Source organism: Thamnophis elegans, chromosome 5 (genome assembly GCF_009769535.1).
Source record: "Thamnophis elegans isolate rThaEle1 chromosome 5, rThaEle1.pri, whole genome shotgun sequence".
NCBI classification, from domain to species: domain Eukaryota; kingdom Metazoa; phylum Chordata; class Lepidosauria; order Squamata; family Colubridae; genus Thamnophis; species Thamnophis elegans.
In genome coordinates, this window is record NC_045545.1 from 25,455,096 (window position 1) to 25,480,136 (window position 25,041).

The window sequence follows — 25,041 nt, forward strand, 5'->3', positions numbered from 1 at the left end:
TCTGAAGGCTTTCCTGAAGCCCGGCGAGGGCAAAAATGGCCTCCCCCAGCCTCCCAGAGGCCCTCTGGAAGCCAAAAACATTGTTTCGAAACTTCCAGTTGGCCCGTTGGGCCTTTTTTTCATCCTTCCCAGGCTCCGGAGTCTTTCCTGAAGCCTGGGGAGGGTGAAAGTGGCCTCCTCCAGCCCTCCAGAAGGCTGAAAATCAGCTGGCCGGCATGCACATGCTGGAGCTGATGGCTCGTGTGCCACCTGTGGCATATGTGCCATAGGTTCGCCATCACGGGACTATAGTTTTATATTTGTCACCAAGTATTCTCAGTTATAGTCCAATAACACCTGGCTTGGTTAAGAAATGATAAATTATAATATTGTTTTGAGAAATGAGTTACAGTAAATGTGTCACATTTTAAAGAGCAAATTAATTTGAATCAACCTTGTAACTTCTAATCTGTATACTCATCTAATTATTACCAGGAGCCTCACAAAAGAACAAAATGCACATAAGAAGTTACCATCATCTTCAGCATCTGGAAGACGATTGAGCTTCGCTAGTGCCATGCAAGGCAGTAAAATTAGTTCAATGGGTCGCAGGAGTATCATAATCACTTCAGAACCAAAAATGGAAAAGGGTGCTTTACCCAGCAAACCTCTTGTCCAGGTAATCAGGCACTATATTAATTATAAATGTAGATCTAATTAACGGTTAAATCTAAGATAAAGGGCTATTAAAGATGCAAAAATGTTAGAAATGTATTGGTTCATCACACAAATCAACCAGATTTGTGACTGAATGTGGCATTCTTATCTACCTGTCAAATCCTTCCAAGGATAGGCAGATGTTGATGTTCAATGGTGTTAGAGGTATCATTGCAGGATGTAAGTTGTTGTGAGCAAAGTTGCCTTTTGTAACTAATGGTGAATTTGTCAATGCCGATGGTGTTCAAGTAATACTGCAGTTGTTTTACGATTGCATCCAAGGTGCCAGTACTATTGGTACTACCTTTGCTTTCTTTTGCCACAAAAACATATTGTTATTATTATTTCAGATAACATATAAATTAAAATCTTTCTTCTTGAATAGTTCTATAAGTGAGAAATATGAGTGTTATTTTCCCTTGATATCATTCCATCAAATTAAATGATAATTTATTTTAAATAATAATGCCAATTCAAGATAGTAACATTTTGCTCCATGATGTAACAGTAAATGTGATTGCATATTTTATCTCTTGAAATGAGCTATTTTCTAACCATTATCCAGAGATCATTTGAAGAAATAATAAAAATTCAAGCAATGGGCAACAATTTTAAAATTGAATTATGATTGAAAAAAGAATATTTAAATCTATTGTAAACATAAATGAAATGTAAGAATTGCATCTATTTCTTAAAAAAAATATTATTTTGTGCTCTTATTATATACCTGGTTATGTGGTTTTAATATTAAGGCTGGAAACAACGGAACATAAAATACTCGATCAAACCCAAAGCCTGAGTTGCTTAGTTGTCTTCTAAGCTGCAGATATAGTACATATTTTTTGTTTTAATCAAAAGTTAATTCTTGTATAAACGTAAGTCTGTCATTTAATTATGAGAGTTTATATATGGTACAACATCCATTGTAGACCCATTGAGAACGACTGTAAGATTTTGTATCTTTTTTCACCAGGTCTATATAGCTTTTAATTATCTGTTTACAATTACTTTACAATCTGTTTTAGAATCTTCCCAATTATAAACTGACTGCTCTGCAATTCTTTGTATCCTCCTTTCATCCTATTTAAATATAAGAGACATTTGTCCTCTTCCATTTATGTAATAATTAGCGTTATATTACTTAAAACACATTATATAAGTATATGTAATTATATTACTTATGTAATATAAAGAATAGCTAGATGTCTAGCCAGGCTATCAGCAATTTTTAAAAATATTTTTAATGGATTTGGCTCTGAAATTTTGAATGCCGTATTTTTCAGAGTATAAGACACACCTTTTTCCCCACTAAAAGTAGGTGAAAATGTAGGTGTGTCTTATAGACCGAATACAGGCGTTTTTGGCCTCCCAAGCCCTCCACGCATCATGTTTTTGCCTCCCCCACCCCCAGAAACACTCTGCAGTACTCTACACAGCCCCTTTTAGCCAAAAAATGAGCCTGTTTTTGAGTTCCCAAGCCCTCAGTGCACCGCCCCCAGAAACACTTTGCAGGCCAAAAAAAAGCCCATTTTTGCTGAAAATGGACCGCACGGAGCACTGCAGAGTGCTTCTGGGGGCCACGGAGGGTGAAAATGCAATGCATGGAGGCATAAAACAATCTTTTTCTTGTTTTCCTCCTGTAAATTTAGGTGAGTCTTATATCTGGTGCATCTTATAGTCCAAAAATACGGTATATTCAGAACAACTAGGTGTCCCCTGACCCCACATCAAGCTGAAGATGCAAGGCTTATTCCTTCAAACTATTCTTCATAACTGGCTAGTAGAATATAAGTCTTTTATTGGAAAAGACTCAGTTAAAATGAAAAGCTTGGTAGTTCTCCCTTTTCTTTGTAAGTCTGTTAGCCTTACCCTCTTTACTGAGCAATTGATAAATAGTTTATTTTGAGTACATAGGAAAGCTTATGTTGTTCTTAGTATCCTGTACTAACTTTTATTTATTTAGTTATGTATTCAATTTATATGGTCACCCATCACAAACATAAGAAACTCCATTTTTTGTAACACAAGCTGTTTTTCAATTAGTGATTTACAGCATCTTCCAATGTCACCCAATCTTTACTGAGATAATATTAAACCAGTTCCCTTTACATTAACAGTGAAATAATGATAGTTTCATGACTTCAGAAGAAATTTCAAATGATTAATCTTGCCATTCTAATGATTCTGCTTGTTTTTTGTTTGTTTATAGTTCCTGGTGCTTGTCCCAAAGATGCTTTTTTCAAGAGGCAACTGGACTTTGTGGTTTTTCTTTGAAGATATTTTGCATCTCATCCAAGAAGCTTCTTCATCTCTGATAGGATATTGGGCATGGTGTCAGAGCTGAAGGAGCTTCTTGGATGAGAAGCGAAACATCTTTAAAGAAAACTACAAAGTTCAGTTGCCTCTTGAAAAAAGCACCTTTAGGACAACCATCACCTGGATGACGAGAATTTCCATAGATGTTCCTGGGGCTTGTTCTGTTGCTCAAACACCTATATCATACTTACTCCTTTCAAAATCCATATTTTCATTAAGTCTTGTAAACAGTCTAGCTATTTGGAAGTAAAAATAGTTAAACTTTTTTCTCTATTCTTCTGAAGTCCATTTTCCTTCTCTTCCTCTGTTATCCTCTAGCTATTCCATGTTGTTAACATGTAAGTCCTCCTGATCTTGTATTTTGTAAAGTTTCTTGCACATTGATAATGCTATGTAAACAAATATATAATCTGGAATGAATATGGTTTGCATACAAATGTTTTCAGGTTCAAGGAATAGTCCGTTAAAAAAAATGTAATAGAAATGATAGGAAATAGCTGGATTAACTACAAAATATGTGGCTTGTATCAGTAAATTAGTTAGAAGAGTCATTCAACTTGATATTCTTCATGTGCTTGGAAATGTTTATTTTTATAAATAAGTGGATTGCAGAATTGGGCATTTCATTCAGTCCCTATTTCACACATTGGCTGAACAATTTATTCATTTTATAAATCAAACAATTACCTAAAACTCTTAAAACAGAATAAGAATCTTAATGTGCTTTGTGAATTTTTCAGCCATGATGTTATATAGTCTCCATGCTACTTTAATGCAGTCTAACTCCTAATATTTTAATGTACTCTTAAAAGTACCCTGAAAGATTTAATGAAGAAAAGCAGCATATCTGGTATAGTAGGAGACACCCACTCTTTAAAGAAAAGATCTGAATCTTTTTAATCAAATTAACGGGGAAAACCATTATTTTAAATATTGTTAAAATAAAATATTCAAGTGTTTTCTTTAATTCACAATTATGTTCTTATATAACTATGTATTTAACTATTTCTTTGCTTATTTATGATGGCTTGGAAAATTGTTTTACAACATTCCATCGGAACAATTTGGATTACAAGGAGACAACTCTAGAATAAATAAGACTTCACATTAATAGCTTATCCAATCAATTAAAGCCAATTTTTAAAAAGCTCTCCTTTTTCCTAATATCTGCTTAAGCCTGGTAATTTCTTAAAAATCAGAAAAAAGAAATTTTATGTTCATTCATAATAAAATGGTCCTATGGAAAAAATGCTATAATTTGAAATCTGGAAGCATGTGCTGTTATAATCAATATGTGCCTTGTTTTCCTTTCTTCTAAATTTATGTATAGAATATCAGTTCAAAGCTGCAGTCTTGAATTAAGCCATATCATATTATCTTCTTAGTGGTAACAATTGCAATTTTCTATTGGTTTCTAGACTGGGGCTGAGGGAAGTCAGCTGTTTTACTATACTTTTGTCTTTTATTACATCTACAGGTTTTTGATGATCAGGGAAAAGATGTGACACCTCGTCCACTTTATCGTTCAGAATTGAATGTCGCACACAGACCAAGCAAAATTTTATCAGTACATGATTTTGCTGGGGTGACTCAACCTGATTTCTTGTCTTCTTTATCAATGCAACAAACTTCTGTAGCTAGTATTAGTTTAGCAGGTCCATTTTCCAGGTATGATATGACATCACTTTGTCAAAACCCATACTGATTTTGTCTAATGCAGGGTTGTTAAATTCCCATTGTCTCAGCAGTGTCACATGACATATTGTGACTTTTTCCCCCTTTGTTAAACTGGGCGTGGGCATAGCCAGTGGGTGACATATCTGGCCCGCAGGCAGTGAGTTTGACAGCCCTATTCTAATGTAGCATCTACATAAAGTTCTTGAATATTGTTGTTTCTCACATGATTTATCCCAATTGATCTTATAACCAGAATACTTTCCAATATACTATATATCTGTATAATATTAGGCAGAGAACTGAAATATCAAATTTACAATTTAAATTTTCATAATGTGCCAAAGAAACAATAATATCTGAAGATTGTCTAACAATAGTAGCTAAAGTTTCAAGAATTAAGTCAAAAAGCAAGGGTAAACGTGGGCAGCTCTGCTGAATACCATATTGTAACTAAGGATTTGCTATTTGTTGTAAGCTTCACAAAGAACAGATGTTAATTGAATCAACAAAAAACAAGAAAAATATAATTTTATTAAAATATTGGAAAGCTTGGGCCTACCAATATATGAGAAACAGATGCAGAAAACTAAAGGCTTTCTTCTTGACAAGATACTGAAAGTTTCTTCATCTGCGGTAGATTAACTCCACATTTAATAGCTTCTGAAACTCAAGCAGTGGCTTAAACTACATTTCTTAAAGCAAGCCAGCTCCCCCCCCATTGTAATTAAAATAATTGAAGCATTCTTTAAAAAAAATACAATTCCTAAAATGAGAAATAGTTTATAAGATCTGGTTTGTAACTGTTAAGGCATAGTTGATAGAAAACATAAACTGGTGGAATTTCTGTTATGTATATTGTGGTGGGAAGAAGATATATGAATCGGAGCTTACCTGTTCATTCTTATTGAACTTTAGCCCATAGACTTCATCAAGTGAAGAATTAATTGCTGGGTCCTACAAAAATATATAGAAAGAAATGAATTGCATTCTATTATAAAGCAGTTTAATTTATTAATTAATTCTTTTTTTCATGTATCATTCTTCTTGTCCTTGTGGCAAGCAAACTAATTTGGAAACATAACTTAATCAGAAATCATATTATGTGAAGTAGACTAGAAATATTTTGTGAACTATTTCATGAAGAATGGATTTCAAATTAACGTCTCCTCATTTCTTTTTTTTTAATAGTTTTTTTTAAATTAATAGACAAAAACAAAAAACACAAAACCATCTTCCATTACAAATTGTAGAAAGTGTGACGGTTGGTTACAAAACCTTCTGTGCGTCCCTTCCACAGTACAGTCATCAACTATAATTCATATCGATACACATATTTTTAAATCAAGTATGCGGTATTTATATACATTGTTTTCATCATACCTCAGCCTTCATTTGACTGTAATTGTTTTTACATCATTTTATATGAAATATTCCAATTTAGAGCAAAACCACATAATGGCATTCCATTAACTCCTCCCAACATCCTACAATAAAATTGCATCTATGTTCTAAATAAAAAATTGATTATGTTTAATTTTTAAACTTCCTTTCATATTCTCCATTTGGATTTATATAGAATTTCCTCTTAACAAACCAATACATATATATGCATTATTATCATTATCAATCATTTATTTAAGTATAACCATTATCACTTCATTTTATACATAATACTCTAAATTTAACTAAAGTTACTCAATTTTTATTATCAGCTTTCATTACATCAACCTGTGTCTTTCCAGTAATAGTGCAGTCTTATGTCTCTTGCCATTTGTAGCATTAGCATTCTGATTAATTTCTTGGTAAGTCTTATATAGACTTCTCTTCGCAAGTTATTGTTCATTTCATTTCTTATGTAAACTCGAAACCCTCCATTTGCTTCTTCAATCAGCTTATCTTTAGTTATCACTCTTGCTTCTGATAAAGTTTCTCTCCTTAATTCCATCAATTTTTCTCTCTTTTCTTCTTCTGTACTTTGAAGTCTGGGATAGAGTTCCAGTCCATCTATCTCTCCTTTCCATATTCCACTCTTTTCATTTCCAGCCAGGCTCAGTTTACTATCAATATCAACAGTTTTCTTGTTTCTTTGATTATTTTTTTCTTCAATTTTTAGAACTCTGTCCTTCACTTTTTCCATTTGATAAACATCTTCAATTTTTCCATCAAATTTTACTGTGCTGCGTTCTATATTCTCAAATCTCTTCTCAATTTTTTCTGTTACTGCTAAGATCTTTTCAATTCCAAACGTAATCATTTGCAATGTTAAAGTTTCTTTTTCTTGTTGCTCCATTTTCATTGTCTCCTCATTTCTTATGTATTTGCCTTTTCTATAACAAAGTCAGTACAAATATATTACATGTAAATGTTCTGTCCTCTAGTAGATAATGTTATAAGCAGCTGAAAACTACTAAGCCATCAGTAGTTCTGTGAATATGTTTTTGTTGATATGTAATATTCCTTCTTTGTCATTTGCTGTTTCATTTCCATTAATTATAAAATGTTCTATTGAAACTACAGAACTTATGGGAGTGGCAGTGTTACAAAATCAACTGCTTCTTCTGAATCAATGGCAGAAGAGATTGTGGAGCCCGGATTTAGACGAGACACAATTTCTAGTTTTACAGGTAAAAATCTACATAAAATATTTGAATAATCATTTTTTCCTTCTCCTTCTGCACCATTAATATAAGTTTCTGACTTCTGCCAGACTCATGGCAGCCTGCAATACAACATGAATTATAAATTATATAAAAAAGGATGGAAGAAATATCTAATGATGATAGTAATAATAATAAAAAACAACAAAATAAAAATAACTATAGTACAAAAATGTTTTGATGTTTAATAAAATCAAAGGCATCGTTATCAGTAAATAACAATCCTGGTGATTAGTGTAAAATGGTCAATACCATACACTCTCTGATCAGAGGTCTATGCTATGGATGTTACTGAACTGTATCTCCTCTGTATGTCTCCCTGGTAACATGTTTTTTAAAAAGTGCTTGATATCGTGTCTTGGCTAGTTTTAAGTATTACTTGCCCGTACCAGTTTATTGATGAATAGAATTATACCTACTACATTGAAACCTTCTTTTACCAAATGTTCCTGAAGCAACATCAAGAATTGAGGAACATACTGAATGTTGCTTTTAGGTATTTACACTCTCTAGCAAGTCTATACATCAAGGAAGTCTCTACATTTTAGAAGAAAAACCTATTCATATAAAAGAAAAGAATATGTTCATTGTTCCAATAACCTGCATATGACTTATACATGCTGTTCTAAATGCAAAGTATGAATTCATTTTCTCTCATGGTAGATGTCCAGGTTAGAAGAGAGGAGATGTTAGAACAACTGACAAAGCACGATTTAGAAAAGACTGTGGATATATTACTGACTGAGACAGAAACAATTTGGATATTTAACATGCCAACTGATATGATATCCTCAGAATCTGAAGAAGCTGATGATGTCAGGTAAGTACAGTGCAATGGTTATTACATAACCTTGCCTCTTGTTAGCAAGTTTGCAATGAAATATGGCTTATAACTTCAGAAATTGTTCCTATGATGGTTTGTATTACAAATATAACAAAATGTATTTTGTTTCTGCTGTATCAATGAAGAGCAATCTATGTTCACTCTAGGTTAGTGAACTGCAATTCCCAGCAGCTCTAGGCAACACAACCAGTATTGAAGAATTGTGGAAATTGTGGAACAAGTTTTGAGAGCCACATATTGCCTTCTAGTGTGTTTCCTAGCAACAAAGTATTTTATTGTTACACTGAGTTATAGTTTAGCATTATCTAAAGCAGCTTTTATCTTATGCATTCCCATTTCCTGTTTCCTCTTGTACGGGTACTTGAAAAAGATAATCTCTTGTTTAACTGGTTACACTTTAGCTTTATATCTGAATCTGGTGAAATTGCAAATGTCAAATCAAATATCCGTTGAATTTAGCTCAATTCCTGCTGACTGCATGGACATAGATTTATAGAACTAGATGGGTTCATATAAAGTTCAAGTTTTGAAGAGTGTTCTTATATGAAGCTGGATTATTTTAATAAGTCACAGTTAATTTAGAGATCCAATCTGAGTAGTTTAAACCATAAGGGAAAGTTTCCACCATGTCATGGCTGCACAAGAAGAAATGTATGTGCTTACTGTAGTTAACTATTATATCTATTCTATATTAATCTACAAGTTACAGTAGTTCATATTATGTTTTAGGATGGTATTTTCCAACTAATGCCCTTTCAGATGTTTTGAATTATGATTCTCAACTCCTTCCTGCAATCTCAAAAGCTACTTTAAAAAGAAATAAGTCATTAAATGTTAAGATACCCAATTATAAGTCCTTTATATGTTTTCATTAAATTAGCAATCACTGATAATGCATGAAGTATGACTGAGATTTTAAAAAATGATCATGTTGCACAGCAGAATGAAGGGTTGCATTTTCAAGGAGGGCATGTATGATTAAAGAGAACTTGAAGTATTTCAATAGCCATCATCACCAAATCTCTGGCCAGCTCCTAATTCTGAAAATCACATTTGTATTGCATCACAAGTGTCTCACCCCACAAGATCCTCTCAATCACTGCCAGTCACTGTCGAAAATGGTAAGCTAGCAGGCCAGTCATCTGTTCCTTGCTTGATACGTTCTCAAATGATTGATTTCATACTATAAATCTGCCATCACTGAGCATATCTAATATTTTACAGTCTGGTCAGCTATGGGAAAACAACACAAATATTATTTGCCTCATTATATCTATCTGCAAGTGAGCTGTAACCAGGGGTGGGTTCCTGCCAGTTCTAACCTCTTCTATAGAAGAGGTTCCACAAATCTACAGTGCCGTTTAGAACCGGTTCCAGCTCCCTCCCCCCGCCCGTCCGCACATCATCAAGATGAAGAGTGAGAGGAGGAATTCTGGGAGTTGAAGTCCACAAGTCTTAAAGCTGTCAAGTTTGAACACCCCTGGGTTTTTTTTCTAAAAGGTTAGGGGTGCAAGGGTCTTGTAACTTGACAGCTTTAAGATTTGCGTGCTTCAAATGCCGGAGTTTCTGAGGCAACATTTTGGTTGCTAAGCAAGAGCGTTGTTAAGTGAGTTTCACCACATTTTACAAGTTGGCCATGCCCACCCAGTCACATGGCTGTCAAGCCACTCCCACCCAGTCACATGGCCAACAAGCCACTCCCACAAAGCAGGCCACACCTACAGAAGAGGTTCTAAAAAAAATTGAAACCCACCACTGGCTGTAACAGTTATTTCTTCTAGATTGAGGTGGGCAATTATGGCCCATTTATGACCTGTGGACTTCAAGTCCCAGATTCCTGAGCCAGCCATATGTTGAAATCCATAAATTGTAAAGGGACCATGGTTGCTTCTCTAGATCCTAAGAATCGAATGGGCAATTGCAGTAAAACAAAGCTGTGCATAAAGAAATATAAAAATGTGCAGTGTCAAAAAACAAGCAATATTGTTTATTTACTGATTCACAGCTGTTAATCTGGTTAGAAAAATGCAAATTTCAGAACTCCCTCAAAAGAATTCTGAAACATTTCACAGTGCAATTCTTTCCATATCTGCTTAAAAGCAAATCCAACAGAGAACTTACTCCCAGCTAAGGGCCTGCAATTTCAGAATTTCATATCTATTGTAGTACCATTTAAGAATGAGTTTTCATGTACAATATTTATGGACATATTATTTCTAAGAAGATATCTGCAAAGAAAAAGGATATCTGGTTGAAGTTGAAATATTTGCATCAGCACTGTGAATGCATATCTTTTGTTTTCCAAAGGAAAAGGAATATTGCTTATATGGAACTCTGTAAAAACAGAATTGGCAATGATCAATATGCCAATAGAACGATGCAAACATTGAATGGAGCACCAAAGATAAAGGAAGTACAATGTGACAAAATTATAATGGCTGACAAAGGTAAATTAGTGGGAATTATTTATAGATCATTAACATTGTATAGAAAGATCTATAGTTTCAACTTTGGAAGCAACACCAGAATATTTTTTTTAGTTTCCTATTCAAATATATAAACAAGAAAATTGTTTGGGCTTTATGCATTTTTTTCTTTTCTTTAGGCAGAAATAATTAATATTGCTTCTAAAGGTTTCTTATGAAATTGTATCGACTAATATAAAATATTACATCTACATCTATATGTTTTGTAAAGTTGTGTTTGCAGAGTTAGTACTCTACATATGAGTATTCTATAGTATTCTATATATTGATTTTCAAAAAATATTATAATAAAGTGGATAGACTTGAATGATAGAACACTTGAATATTGAATTAAAGGTTGGTTGCTAAATAAGATGTAAGGATATGGAGATCGAAAGAAAGAATAAATTAAATGTTTACACAATGATTTCACACTGAGCAGGGAGTAAGATTTGATGCCCGTTTAGTAATTTAATGTATCTATCTATTAAAATCATGTGGCAGGCATTAGAGTCGTTTAGGGGTGAAAATACAGGCTATCGAAAATTGGCACCAGAATTCTGTTGTTAAGCAATATGGGTCATAAAATACAGTATCATTATGTGACTGCATTACTTAGCAATATGCTGTCATAACCCAAAGACTTTGTGGTTAAGAGAGGACTGGAATCTTAAAACAAGCAGGACAGTGAGTAAGAAGTAGGGGGTGAATACATGAGTGTCATAGGCAGGCACTTATGAGCCCAAGCAGACCATCAAGGGCTATGGGTGAACTAATGGGGGCTAGGGGCAGGTGCTACAAAGTGCAGGCAGGGGGCTTATGGTGCACCAGATCCTGGGATCTCGTACTCCACGTGGGGATCTTTGGGAGAAAAAGTGATAGGAGTGACTTGCAGGAGTGACTTCTCTATCAACTTCCCTATTGACTAAGCTTGTGGGAAACTGGCAAGAAAGGTCACAAATGGTGATCACATGATTGTAGGGATGTGTGGCAGCTGGAACTCTGAGGACTGGTCATAAGTTCCCCTTGTTCATTGCTATTGTAACTTTGAATGGTCACTGAACGACTAGTTGTAACCTGAAGACTACTTGTATGTGTATTTTTATATACATCCAATGCTATGTAGATGGCCAAGAATGATTTCAAGTGGATGTTAGATAGACAGTATAATAAATAAATAGTGTAGAAAAACAGTGAATATCATTGGTGCAAAAATTTGGACACCCTTTATATCAAGACAAAAGTAATCTTTCCCTGAAAATATACAATTTCCAAACATTTCCTGTAACCAACTGAGAATTGTTTTGATTTTTTTTTTCTGCCACAGCTTTCCTTGTTGTTGTCCTCTTCTTTTTTTAGCCAAGAAATATGTTTCAATAATCTTCAAGTCTGGGAACTGTGCAATTTATTCCCAATTTTTTATTGTTCTTTCCTGGAAGTACTTCATAATTGATTTGTAGTATGCTTCTGATTATTGTCCTGTTGAAATAATCCTTTTAGCTTCAGTTTCTGCTTAGTGTTGGACATTATTGCTGGTCTTCTTGTTTTTATTAAGACTTATATTCTATTTTTTAATTTTGATTAACTCAAAATAGTCTTCTAAATTTCTGTACTACTGTAACGCTCTCTACATGGGGCTGCCCTTGAAGAGCACCCGGAGGCTTCAACTGGTCCAGAATGCAGCTGCGTGGGTGATCATGGGGGTACCTAGGTGCTCCCAAGGTACACCCCTTTTAGGCAGCCTGCACTGGTTGCCGGTTGTCTTCTGGGTGTGATTCAAGGTACTAATTGACCTTTAAAGCTCTCCATGGCTTAGGCCCAGGATATCTGCGAGACCACCTACTGCCACTAGTAGCATCCCACCGTCCAGTGCGATCCCACAGAGTTGGCCTTCTCAGGGTGCCGTCGGCCAGACAGTGTCGGCTAATGACCCCTAGGGGGAGAGCCTTCTCTGTGGGAGCGCCTTCCCTCTGGAATGAGCTGCCCCCGGAGTTTCGCATAATCCCCAACCTCCAGTCCTTCCGATGCGCCCTAAAAAGTTGGCTTTTCCAGCAAGCTGGCCTGGCCTGAATAGAATAAAATATAGGATTAATTTGGTTGTTAATTTTAATTTAATTTTTAAATTTATATCAATTGTGTTTTTTTGGGATGCTTTATTTAATGTCCCTTTTAATTTTTGTAATATGTGTTTTCTTTTATGTTGTACGCCCCCCTGAGTCCTTGGGAGAAGGGCGGCATATAAATCCAATAAACCTAAACCTATCATGTCTATGGAGGGACTGGAGCTCACAATTTTCCAGTTTTTAAACACCATTCTCCTTTGCTTTCTCCATGGCTCAAGTGAGCCTAATTTCTAGTCAGTACAACTAAGGAGATAAGTGACTTCTTTTTTGTATAGGTGTATCTATTTTAAAACCTCAGTAGGTGGCAGCAGAATCAAATTGACCTTGGCTCAGAAGTAAGCAGAGTCAGCACTAGTTAGTATCTGGGTAAAGGAACTGTCAAGGTTGTTGGATAGCCATGGAAATTAGGGGAGGGTGGGAATCCCAGTAGAAGGCAGTGGCAAACCAGTTTTTTTATGTTGCCAGTAAAATATCATGGACCAAACCACCAGTAGTCAAGGATGCTTTTACTTTTTTAAAAAAGTACTTTAAAAGTATAGGGTAGGTTTGTGCAAAAATGCTGCCCCTCCAAGGTGAGTGGAAGCAATTATAAACCTTCCTAAAAGATAATTGAAAAAAATTAAAATGGAGACGTCTCTTTAGAAAACTGATGTGACATATTTTATGTAAACACATCCTTTATGATCTTCCGGAAGAATGTGCAGTTCTACAAAGAAAACATGAGAATTCTGTGATATCTAGTTATAGTTATCTTAGCTTCTTAAACCAGTTAAAGAAATTCAACCAGTTTGTTTTTATGAAATATATCAGGAATATTTCCTTGTAACATAAATATATTGTACTTACATATAGAAAAAAAACCAGAACTAATCATGTCTTCTTTCTTCCCCATAGACATAATGGCCACTACCTGGGATTTATTTGATTCTTTTAATGCTTTGGAAGAAGCAACAGCAGAAACAATTAGTGAAGCACTAACTACAGTGGCTGGTAAACCAACTGCAACCAAAGAGCGTGACAAAGCTATATCCCTTGGTTCTGTGGAAACAGGTACTTTTACATACTGTATTTAAATTTCCGTATCTTCTCCCAACCAAATCAAGACTTACATATTATCTGTATATCGTGATTATATGTTAAAAAGTATATGGGGGTGGGGGTGGGGGTTTTACCCGTTTAACTAGATTATATCTTTTTAAATGATGAGGTATTATTGCTATTGACTCTCAGTTATCACAGTGTAATGAATTCTCTTTTTATTTTTCTTGCAATTTTCTGATATGGGATCAAATAAATCTTAATGAGTAATTCTATAAATGTTAATCTAGACAAAAATCCATTTTAAAAATGGAGTTTACTCTCCAGTCCATAGCATTTCAGCATTTATGAAAAAATGCACTAATACCTATTTTTATATTAACAATATATAAATAGTGAAGGAATAGTTTATAGCCTAGAACTCCATCTCTATTGAAGTGGTTTCATGGTGTGCATGGAAAGCACTCATAGGCACTCAGAAACACACACATATACATGCATCCAAATTGTAGATTGAACTGGAGACTGAAATGTCACAGAGTAATCTTCTGTGGAAAAATAGAAGAATATAAAATAAAATAGCATATTGTAACATTTAATATATTATTTATTAATAGATGTTTATTTGCCGTTAAAATTCCAAGTCAGTTCAGAAAATGAAAAATGGAGCATTATTTTCTCTTTCTTCTAATATGTCAGGTGTTCGCTTTGTAACATTTGCTGTTTTTTTTTGTTTTTCCTTTCAGAAAGCTTTACTTCAAGTTCCATTATTGATCTTGAAAGTGTAATTCTTTCCCGAATTCAGGAAGAAACAGAAGACCAGTCAGAAATTATATTTAAATCTGATAAATTTAATCAAGATCTCTTTTATATGGAAAGAGTCCTAATGGAGAATATTTTCCAGGCTAAACTTGCAGCTTATCGGCAACTTCCTATCCTCATAGGTACATAAGTCATCAGGTATTTACTCATCAGCATGAGTTCAGGAACAGTTTCTCTTATTGTAAAAAAATATTTAAGTTAGTACACAATACAGAAATGTTATTCTTAGAAGAAAGAGTAGGGAAATAGTAGGGAAAGAGTTCTGAAACCCTTATGAATCAACTTTATTTATACAAGTCCTAATTTGCTTCCTGAAAAGAAAATGTTAGCCTGGTTTACAAATAAGGTATTAGAATGTTTACCTACAGTCAAGGACAAAGATCTTCAGTTAGTAGGTTACACCTCAAAAAGACATCAGTGTCACCCCCATTATTTCTTTTTTGTTGCTGAAGAGTTAAATCAGGGCTCCTCAAGGCTTGACTTTTCTCCAAATGTCAAGATAAATGTGGTCAGTTACAAAGAACATTCTCCTTACAAGACAAACTCCACACACACACACACACACACACACACACACACACACACAGGTCTTGTTGCATTCGTGTCTTTTTCCGTGTAAGATTGAAATTGTCTTGGCAACGTTTCAGCGAGGTCTCACTCGCCATCTTCATGTGTGTTTGTGTGTGTGTGTGTGTGTGTGTGTGTGTGTGTGTGTGTGTATTATAAGTAAAAGGCAGAAGAAGAGTTTGAGCCCCTAGGCAGTGCACATAGGTTTTATGAACTTTCATATTTTGAGACCAAATCCATTTCACAAAAGAGGAACTAAAGTAACTTCCACCATAAAATCATAAGTACAAACAAAGAGGTAGGATGATCCCCTGATGCCAGAAAAACATTTTACAGAAAGAGAGCTGGTAGTCCTCCCAGAAGCATACAGAGGCAACATTTCCCAAAACATGTCTTAATGACATATAGTACTATACTGATAGCTTAAAGAAAAGAAAAGAACAGTTAAAATCTAGACAAAATTTCCTACTCAAATCCAGAGAAACATATCTTGCTATAGACATGTAAAGAAAGAATTCTTTCTCCCTCCTCCCGACTTTATAGTTCTGTTCCTTTTATTAAAATTATTTGGTTGCTAATTGTAAACTGCCCTGAGATTTAGTAGATTCAGAGAGAAAGAGGAAAATATGAATGAATGAATGAATGAATGATGTTCTACCATTCCATTCCTCCCTTTTGGGCATTCTTTATAACAAATTATTGATCTGTAGATAATCACCACTCTTATTTTTTGGAGGCACTGCTGGAAATAAACAAATCATTAAAAGCTTTTCTTAACACTAGGTCCTTGTTTTTCAAAGCATGAAAATCCTGTTAATTCAGAAGAGATATGAACATGGTAGATACAATGACAAGTAACCTGTGGACATTGGGAACCTTTTTTTTTTTAAAGGAGAAAATGAGAACATCATGGTAGCCATTAGTATCTAGATATTAGTCAGGCTGTCACTGACCTGAGCAAGTATAAGCAATGCCAGTTGGGGAATATAATGATATCAGTATTTTCTTGGTTTTTTCTGCTTATATTCTTAGAGCCAGATGCCAAATCTGAATATAGTGAATCAGAATTTGATAATGTATCAGTAAAGGAAGAGGAAAAGCAGGAGGAAGAAGAGGCTGAAGAACGCCCATCAATAAAATCATCCTTGCTGTTAGAGTTTGGTGAACGACAAGAAGAACTACCACCACCATTTATGGAAGCCTTGTGGTCCTATGGATGCAGTTTAACAAAAGGCAACAATGTGAGCTGTATGGCTTGGAACAAGTTCAACCCTGTAAGAGACCACCAAATTTCTGAATATTAAATGTTATGTTTAAGGGTATGCAACTGGGCTGGTAGAAGTGAACTTTCCCACTTCTTTCCACCTTTAAATCCCCAGTACAAGTGATCAGGTCAAAGGAGCTCCATTTGTGTAAGGTTTCTACATAGTTTTCAGGAATCTCCTTTCCTCTTATACTTACCTTAGCAGACATTCTTGACCTTCTATGTCATTTTCAAGAACAGGAAAAGTCTGTGGTGAGAAGAATATAGCGCAGAGAAATATTCTACTTTTCTACCGTGTTTCCCCGAAAATAAGACAGGGTCTTATTTTCTTTTGCCCCATGAAAAATGGCCTTGGGCTTATTATAGGAGGAGGGCTTATTATTTTCTGGGGCAGGTGAGAAGCAGGCACACCTTTTACCTTTCTAGTTCCATCGCGTTCCTCGCCATTGTGTTCAGGGAAGCCTCTGGTAAAAAAAAACCCTTCTCGCCAGTTCAATCAAACTTCTTGAAGTCGTGGGAATATTTTTTTTACCAGGGGCTTCCCTGGACACAATGGCGAAGAACGTGACAGACCTGGGAAGGTAGGAGGTGCACCTCGCTTCTCCACCCCCGCCACCCCTCGTTAAAGGGACAGTGGGGAAGGGAACCAGGCAGGCTGCCTTTACCATTGGGGCGAGGTAGGCAGTGTTGGGCCGCGAGGCGCGCCTCTTATCTTTCCAGGTCCATTGCTTTCCTCCCCCTTTCATCCAGTGAAGCCTCTTGTAAAAAAAAAAACCTTGCGAGTTGAACTCATGAGGATTTTTTTACAAGGGGATTCACTGGACAAAAGAGCGAGGAACACAATGGACCTGAAAAGGTAAGAGGCGCACCTCGCTTCTCCCCACCAGTCACCCCTCGCTAAAGGGACGGCGGGGAAGAGAACCAGGCAGGCTGCCTTTAGATTGGGGTGGACAGTGGTTTTTTGCAAGAGAAGGAACAGGTGGGAGGGGATGATCGCATTGCTGGCCTGCCGCTCTTTTTGTGGCAGGCTCTTTTTGCACAGGAGGGAAGGGTGTAGGTGGAAGCACTTTGCTTCGTCTGCTGCTGTTTTTGCAGTGGGCCCTCTTTTTGCCTTGCAAGCTGTACCGGTAGGTGGTACAGTCATAATGGCGGCGACCGGTTGCACATGCACTTAAATAGTTGGGGGTGGGCTTATTTTCGGGGAGGGCTCTTGAATTCCAGACTTTCTCTCTAGCCGTATTTATCAATATTTTTTCACCTATCTAATAACTTAACACCCTTCTCTTCTTTTTCTCATACTTTCATTTCTTCTGTGCTCTTCCTGGATAAATGTTTCTCAACCTTTCTGATTATATATATATATATATACATATATATATATATATATATATATATATATATATATATATATATATATATATATATATATATATATATATATACCGTATTTATCGGCGTATAACACGCACCGGCGTATAACACGCACCCCCCATTTTAACACAAAAATTTGAGTAAAAATTTTTTTCATTAAAAATAAATGACTTGGAAGCTCGGAACTTAATGTTGGATTAAAATTTATAACATTAGAACATGAATTATAACATTAACTCCTCTTAAAAGGCAAATATGAAATGAAAAAACACCTCTTTGAGCAAAAAAACTTAATCAGAATCACTGCTTTTTGGAAAACCAAAAACCTCTTCCTCATCTTCACTCTCTCCCTCTTTTTTCCCTTCCTTCCCCCTTCCTCTTGCCTATCAACTTCATCCTCTTTGTCTTTCTGCTCTTTCCCTCTCTTCCCCTTTTCTTCCTACCTCCTTCCTTCTCCCTCCCTTCTTCTTTTTCTTCCTTTCTTCTTCCATCTTCCTCCTTCTCCTTCCATTCTTTCTCCTTCCATCCATCTTTTCTCCTTCCATCTTCTCCCCCCCTCCCTTCTTCTTTTCCTCCCCCCTCCCTCCTTCCTTCCTCTCCTTCCCTTTCTCACACACAGGAAGGGGAGGGGGCTATCTAGTCGCTTTCACAGCATAATTTCTTTATCTAACTTTTAAAAAACAGTGTGCAAATCAAACGAGATTTTCGTAACCTGCGAAGCACCAAGTTATATTATGTTGTTACAAATTCGCAGCTACTCCATTCTTTCTGATAGGGAACTACATTTCCCAAGATGCCTCAGGTCCTCAAAGCGCTGAACGCAGCTTTGCAATTGACTCCAGTGAGGCCTGGCAGCCGCCGGCTGGGGTGGTTGTCAGGGCGATGCGGAGCGGACGCGCCGTTTGTTACTGCTTCCAGCAATCAAGACGGACAAGGGAAGCGACTGAAACGGACGCTGGCCGCAGGAGAGCGAGGCTGCTGCCAGCCGTTTCACCTTGCGCAGCGAATTTGACTGGGTCCCGGGGCTTCTGCCGAGTGGCAGAAGCCCGGGACCCAGTCAAATTCGCTGCGCAAAGTGAAACGGCCGGCAGCAGCCTCGCTCTCCTGCTGCGGCTTCTGTTTCAGTAGGGAAGAAAACTTCCTTTCGCTTCCCGAATTTGACTGGGTCCCGGGGCTTCTGCCGGGCGGCAGAAGCCCGGGAAGCGAAAGGAAGTTTTCTTCCCTATTGAAACAGAAGCCGCAGCAGGAGAGCAGGGCTGCTGCCGGCCGTTTCACCTTGCGCAGCGAATTTGACTGGGTCCCGGGCTTCTGCCACCCGGAGTATCGGCGTATAACACGCAGGCAGGGTTTAAGCTTGCAATTTTAGTTTTAAAACTGCGTGTTATACGCCGATAAATACGGTATATATATATATATATATATATATATATATATATATATATATATATATATATATATATATATATATATATATATTTGGTTATTCGGGTTTTCTCCCGCGTAAAATTGGAAGTGTCTTGGCGACGTTTCAATGAAGTCTCATTCGTCATCTTCAGGCTTGTTTACTCAGCTTCGTGCTTCCAGGAGCAATGTGAGATCTCAGCTGTTTCTTCCTTTTAATTGCCAGTGCGGGTTTGAGTTGATTGGATGGGAGCTTGGCTGTGTTCTGATTGGGTGGAGGTGTGTTCTGATTGGTTGGGGGTTTGTGCTTCATGTATGGATTGTATGGACCTAATCCAAAAAGAAACCCCCACTAAAATCCAGGGCAGAGAACATGAAAACGGAAGAGCCCTCCTCCCATACATAAAAGGCATCACAGACAGAATCAGCAAAATCCTCCACAAACACAACATCAAGACAGCTTTCTGCACAAACCAAAAAATATCCACCATCCTAAGAAACCCAAAGACAAAATTGAGTTAGAAAATCAAGGAGTATATGAAATCCCATGCACCACCTGCCCCACCACATACATCAGACAAACCAACAGAAGAATAAGTGCATGCATTGAAGAACACAAGAACGCAATCAGAAAAGAGGAACCAACTTCTTTCATGGTCCAACACAAAGCCACAGGACATAAAATTGACTTTAAAAACACCAGAACTATTGCCAAAGCTGAACACTTTAACAACAAAATAATCAGAGAAGCTATCGAGATAGAAAAACGCCCACACAGCATGAACAAACGAGACGATACCTCCCGCCTACCAGCCATTTGGAAACCTGCCCTTATTGACAAACGAGTCCCTAACACAAGGAATGACACCAGACCCACACTCACGAGAGCCACACAGGATGTCACCACCACACATCCACACAGAAAGCAGACTCAAACCCACACTGATGATGAGGCACGACCAAGGACCAGAAGCCAGACCGCAACTGCACCATTAGCCACTTTAAACCCCTCCAATCCATACATGAAGCACAAACCCCCAACCAATCAGAACACACCTCCACCCAATCAGAACACAGCCAAGCTCCCACCCAATCAGCTCAAACACCCACTGGCAGGTAAAAGAAAGAAATAGCTGAGATCTCACATTGCTCCTGGAAGCATGAAGCCAAGTAAACAAGCCTGAAGGTGACAAATAAGACTTCGTCGAAACGTCACCAGGATACTTCCAATTTTACGCAGAAAACCCGAATAACCAAAGACCTACATACTAACACCTGCGAAAACCTCAGAAATATATATATATAACCTCAGAAATATACAGTGTATATGATGTGTGTATGTGTGTGTGTCTGTGTATATATATATATATATATATATATATATATATATATATATATATATATGTGTGTGTGTGTGTGTGTGTGTGTGTCTGTGTGTGTATATATATATATACACACACACACACACACACACACACAGATATATATATATTGTTAGCAAGAAAAATATGTGTTTTTCCACTCATTGTCAGAGTAACTTGGATAAATCTATATATTTATATATAAATATAAATATATTTATATATAAATATAAATATATTTATATATATTTTGCCAGTGTTGGTAACATTATTTCTGTCCCGCTTTAGTAATAAGTTATTATTGAGTTGTTTAGCTGGTCTTACTCGTAAGGGCTGGTAAAACTGAAAGCAGCAGTTCTTACACTAGGGAAGGCCAGTATGTAACCATATCTCAATCAGCTAGGCTGGCCCCCAAGTGGAAAGGGTGAGGGAGAGATGCCTAAAGTTTAAACCGTGAAAAATGACTTTTTCTCTTTGATCTCTTTGCCTCCTGCAAAGAGCTATTGTATTCATTCTTACTGGCAGTAAAGATGCTAAGTATGCAGAGTTGGGTCTGGAAATCTTCTGTCAAATCTAGACAACTGTTCAATAAGGAACGAAGGGTCTGAAGAATTGTGATTGTATTAGCATTAATTTGACACTATCAAGGCTGCTTTGTGCCAATAAGACAACTTGTTCAACCTGATACTTTTTAGGTTGAAGAATGCAATGCTCAATTTGGTGCCAAACTGACTGGAAATTTAGAAATGGTAGTCTCTATGGATGTGGAGGGCATCTCATTGTGGGAAAAGCTCTATTATTTATTGGCTTGTTTTACTGAACTGCTCAAAATGGAAGTCATGGCAATTTCAATGCTATGTTGGCTGGTAGTAATCTACATTCTTGGCTCTTAGGATCTTTTAGCTGTTGGTTATGGGCAGTTTCGTTTTCAAGAGCAGAAGAAAGGCTTGGCATGCTGCTGGTCACTGAAAAACCCTATGGTAATGCGCACATTTAAAATATTAAAAATAATTTTAATTAAATTGATTACATTTTTATTGCAATTGATAATGATGCAATATATTTTTTATGCTTGCTTAATATCATATTTTTTACAATCTCAGACCAATGCATAACAAAACATTTGGTAAAATCCAGATGATTCATTGACAAGCCTGCCTTTCTTTTGAAAGATAGGCTGCTTAATAAAATTCATATTATCTCAGAAGTCCTATCTTATCTTTTAGCATTTAGAAATAATTTCCTAATTTTAATTTAAATTAATTTTTTACTCAATTATTTAAAAGTATTGTGGTTTTTTTAACATTATTACAATACGTATTTTTGGGACATAAACTTTTAAGGTGTAGAACAAATGTTATTTAAATTAATGACTAGGGCTTATACTGTTTTTAATAATGTGTGTACCATTGTGCATTGATGTTATGGCTTATTATTTAACTTTTTATTTTTACAATCTGTTCAGTGGCCAGAACGTATCTACAACTGTGTTCATGGGGTAACCGCATTGGATTTCTCTACAGCCAATCCAAACCTCCTAGCAGTTGGACTGTTTAATGGGACAATAGAAATTTACAATGTCCAGTCCCGAAATCAAATTTCAGTTTTAGATAACAGGTATGACACCATAAATCTTCTAAGCTCCTCCTCAAACTTCTTATTGTTATAATGAATTGTTTTGGGGGGAAAATACAGGTTATAAGCAGTGCTAAGGCCTCATTTTGTAATATTTAATTTAATACTTAATTCCTGGTCTGTATGGCATGGTTGTGGCTCATTTGAAATTTGGAGGGATGACAGGTATTCTTCCTGTTTTTTAAATGGTGAGCAGCTTTAAGGGGAGATCCTCATCTCAATTTCAGCAGTTTTCTTTGAAAGAAACAACTTTCCAGAGAGATATCCCCATTTCATCTGATGCTGTCCTTTAACAGATATCTTCTTCCACTTCCAAACAAATAGAGTTAAAGTATATCTCTCAAAAAAGCAGGAGTCTTATTTTCTTTCAAATGTCTATATGTATATTTTATTTAATTAAAATGTGCTGCTGATGGGTAGGAAACATACTCCTCTTCAAGTGTCTTAAGGGTAAATCTTTAAGAACATTTCCAAACTGTTTAAGCCTCTCATCCTTCTATTTAGATAAGCGTTCCTCAATGTTAAGAATTTTTTTAAGTTACAGAAGTTATTTGTTGGGATCTAGTCTAAACCTCAAAAACTTTCACCATCAGAGGTTATCTTCTTTTAATTTCTTTGTAGTAAGAGAGATAGTGCTGGTGTGTACAAAATTCCGACTTTATGCTTACATGTCAGGTAACTGTCTCAAGTTGATAATGCATTTTCATAAGCTGCATGTACGCCTGCTTATATAATATAAAAATAAGGGATATAATTATACCCCTGAAGTTTTTTTTTCATCTGTACCATTATGCTTTAGTTGCTGTATAAATCCAGGAGTTGTGTTTTTACAAAAATATGTTTCAGCGAATCCCACGATAAACATTTAGGGCCTGTGTGGCAGCTGAGATGGGTGGAACAAGACAGGGGAACAAGTGGAGAAGACAAAGGGGAGATCCTCGTCTCCATTTCAGCAGATGGCAGAATAACTAAATGGTTTGTTCGGAAAGGACTGAGCTTCACAGGTAAATATATTCACATTATACAATTATCTGAAATAATTTAAGGGTTGCATTTCAAGACTGGTTTGTGTTGATTTTTATTTGTGATTTATTATCTTAATGTTAATGGATTTTATAAAAATAGTTTTATAATGACAGATTTGTTATGTCTATATTAACTTTTTTCACATTTATGCAAAAATACCCACAGGGATATCTACTATCATTAGCAAAAATGAAATAAAGGACTGCATTATTCTTTCATTTTCCTTCTTCAGCTTTTTGCTATAGGCTGGTAAAATAAAAACTGAGATAAAAAATAAATGTGTTTTTGTTCACATAAAACATTTGATCAAGCTGAGCACATCTGCAAAATAGCTGGCATTAATGTCATAGAATTTACATTATCACTTCTCTTCTTGATAATTGAGTGATAAGATCCAGTTTTCTAAAAGGAATTAATTTGCTAATATTATCATTCTTGCTTCTTGCATGTTTTTTATTCACAAAACTGCTAAATGCATCTATTCAGATGCACTGATCAGTCTCTTCCCAACTTGTGCCTTCCAGAAATGTTAGACTGAGACCCTTCAGAATTTTGGGAGTCATAATCCAACCCACTCAGATGATGTCAAGTTGGGAAAATTGTTGGATAATTTTGTTGGTGGGACTGGAGGGATACTGTAGTATTTTAGAACTGTGTATAACTTAAAATGTACATAGAGAGCAGTTCCATTGCATGAGAGTCGTTCCCACGCCACCCATGATTGTATAAGCATGAGATTGTGCTCACGATTGAGATTTTGTAGTGGAGTGGCATTGTAGGTGGGGAGCGTAAACCCTCTTTTATGTTCATATGGTGCATCATCATTTTTTGCATGTGGTTTTAAAAAGTGATAAGAACATTCCCCTTTTATTCCAAACAAATAATTCTGCATTGTTTGTATGTGAGAAAAAGTAATCAGGCCTGATATTTGCAATTGTTTAAATTATAGACCTAATGAAGCTAAAGAGAACTACAGCTGAAAAGAAAAAAACAGGAACAGAAAGGAAAAGTGAAGCACTTATATCTCGACAGGCTCCAGGACTATGCTTTGATTTTCATCCAAAGGTATTTAATTGATTATAACATCTTAATTCATATTCCCTGGTTTGAAATATTTTATCATGTAAGTCATAGCAAGAACATTATTCCAAATAGTGAAGCACCTGATACTGATGGGTTGTTTCTAACAACTGTTTGGAACAAGCTGCATGGCACAGCTTTTTAGATCTCCAAACTAAGCAGAGAAATGGGCATCTTTTCAAAGATGGCAGAGCTTTCATGCTCTATTCAATGCAGTAAAACACCTTTGGCTCTTTATTACCTGGTATCAGATGGAAAGTCCAGAAATCTTGGGTAGTCATGCTTTTGGGAAACTTGAAAGCAGTATATCCTTTAATCACCACCACATTCTGCTCAACAAGAAGTAGTAAAAGAATGAAAACAGGAATTTACCTCATCCATATGTCTAAACTAGGTATATTTTCATGCAGGATCCCCCCCCCCCCACATATGGTAACTTCCCAAGAAGTGAAAAGACATACAGATTTCTTTATACATCATGGAAAACACATACAGTATGTGAAAAAATAGCATATCATGAAAGAAGAGGATCTCTTTCTGAGGAGAGAAATAAAGTATGGCATGACTATAGCACAGTGATGGCGAATCTTTTTCACCTTGGGTGCCAAAAGCACAGGTGCATACACTATTGCGCTTGCTTGCGTGCCCACCCCCATAACATAATGCCCTCCCGCATTGTGCTCCCTGCGCATGCACGT

General features: G+C 36.2%; 1 protein-coding gene across 2 annotated transcripts in view; it reads left to right on the forward strand.

Annotated features, from left to right (window-relative positions):
* WDR78 (WD repeat domain 78) overlaps positions 1-25,041 on the forward strand; it is a 40,441-nt gene that overhangs the window by 10,725 nt on the left and 4,675 nt on the right. For both annotated transcript variants that reach the window (XM_032218125.1, XM_032218128.1), the window contains exons 2-13: positions 475-658; positions 4,490-4,680; positions 7,207-7,313; positions 8,010-8,166; positions 10,498-10,637; positions 13,673-13,828; positions 14,563-14,760; positions 16,238-16,479; positions 21,496-21,582; positions 22,068-22,219; positions 23,084-23,241; positions 24,213-24,328. In XM_032218125.1, coding sequence (XP_032074016.1) covers positions 475-658; positions 4,490-4,680; positions 7,207-7,313; positions 8,010-8,166; positions 10,498-10,637; positions 13,673-13,828; positions 14,563-14,760; positions 16,238-16,479; positions 21,496-21,582; positions 22,068-22,219; positions 23,084-23,241; positions 24,213-24,328 — 1,888 coding nt within the window. The remainder of the gene's footprint in view (positions 1-474; positions 659-4,489; positions 4,681-7,206; positions 7,314-8,009; positions 8,167-10,497; positions 10,638-13,672; positions 13,829-14,562; positions 14,761-16,237; positions 16,480-21,495; positions 21,583-22,067; positions 22,220-23,083; positions 23,242-24,212; positions 24,329-25,041) is intronic.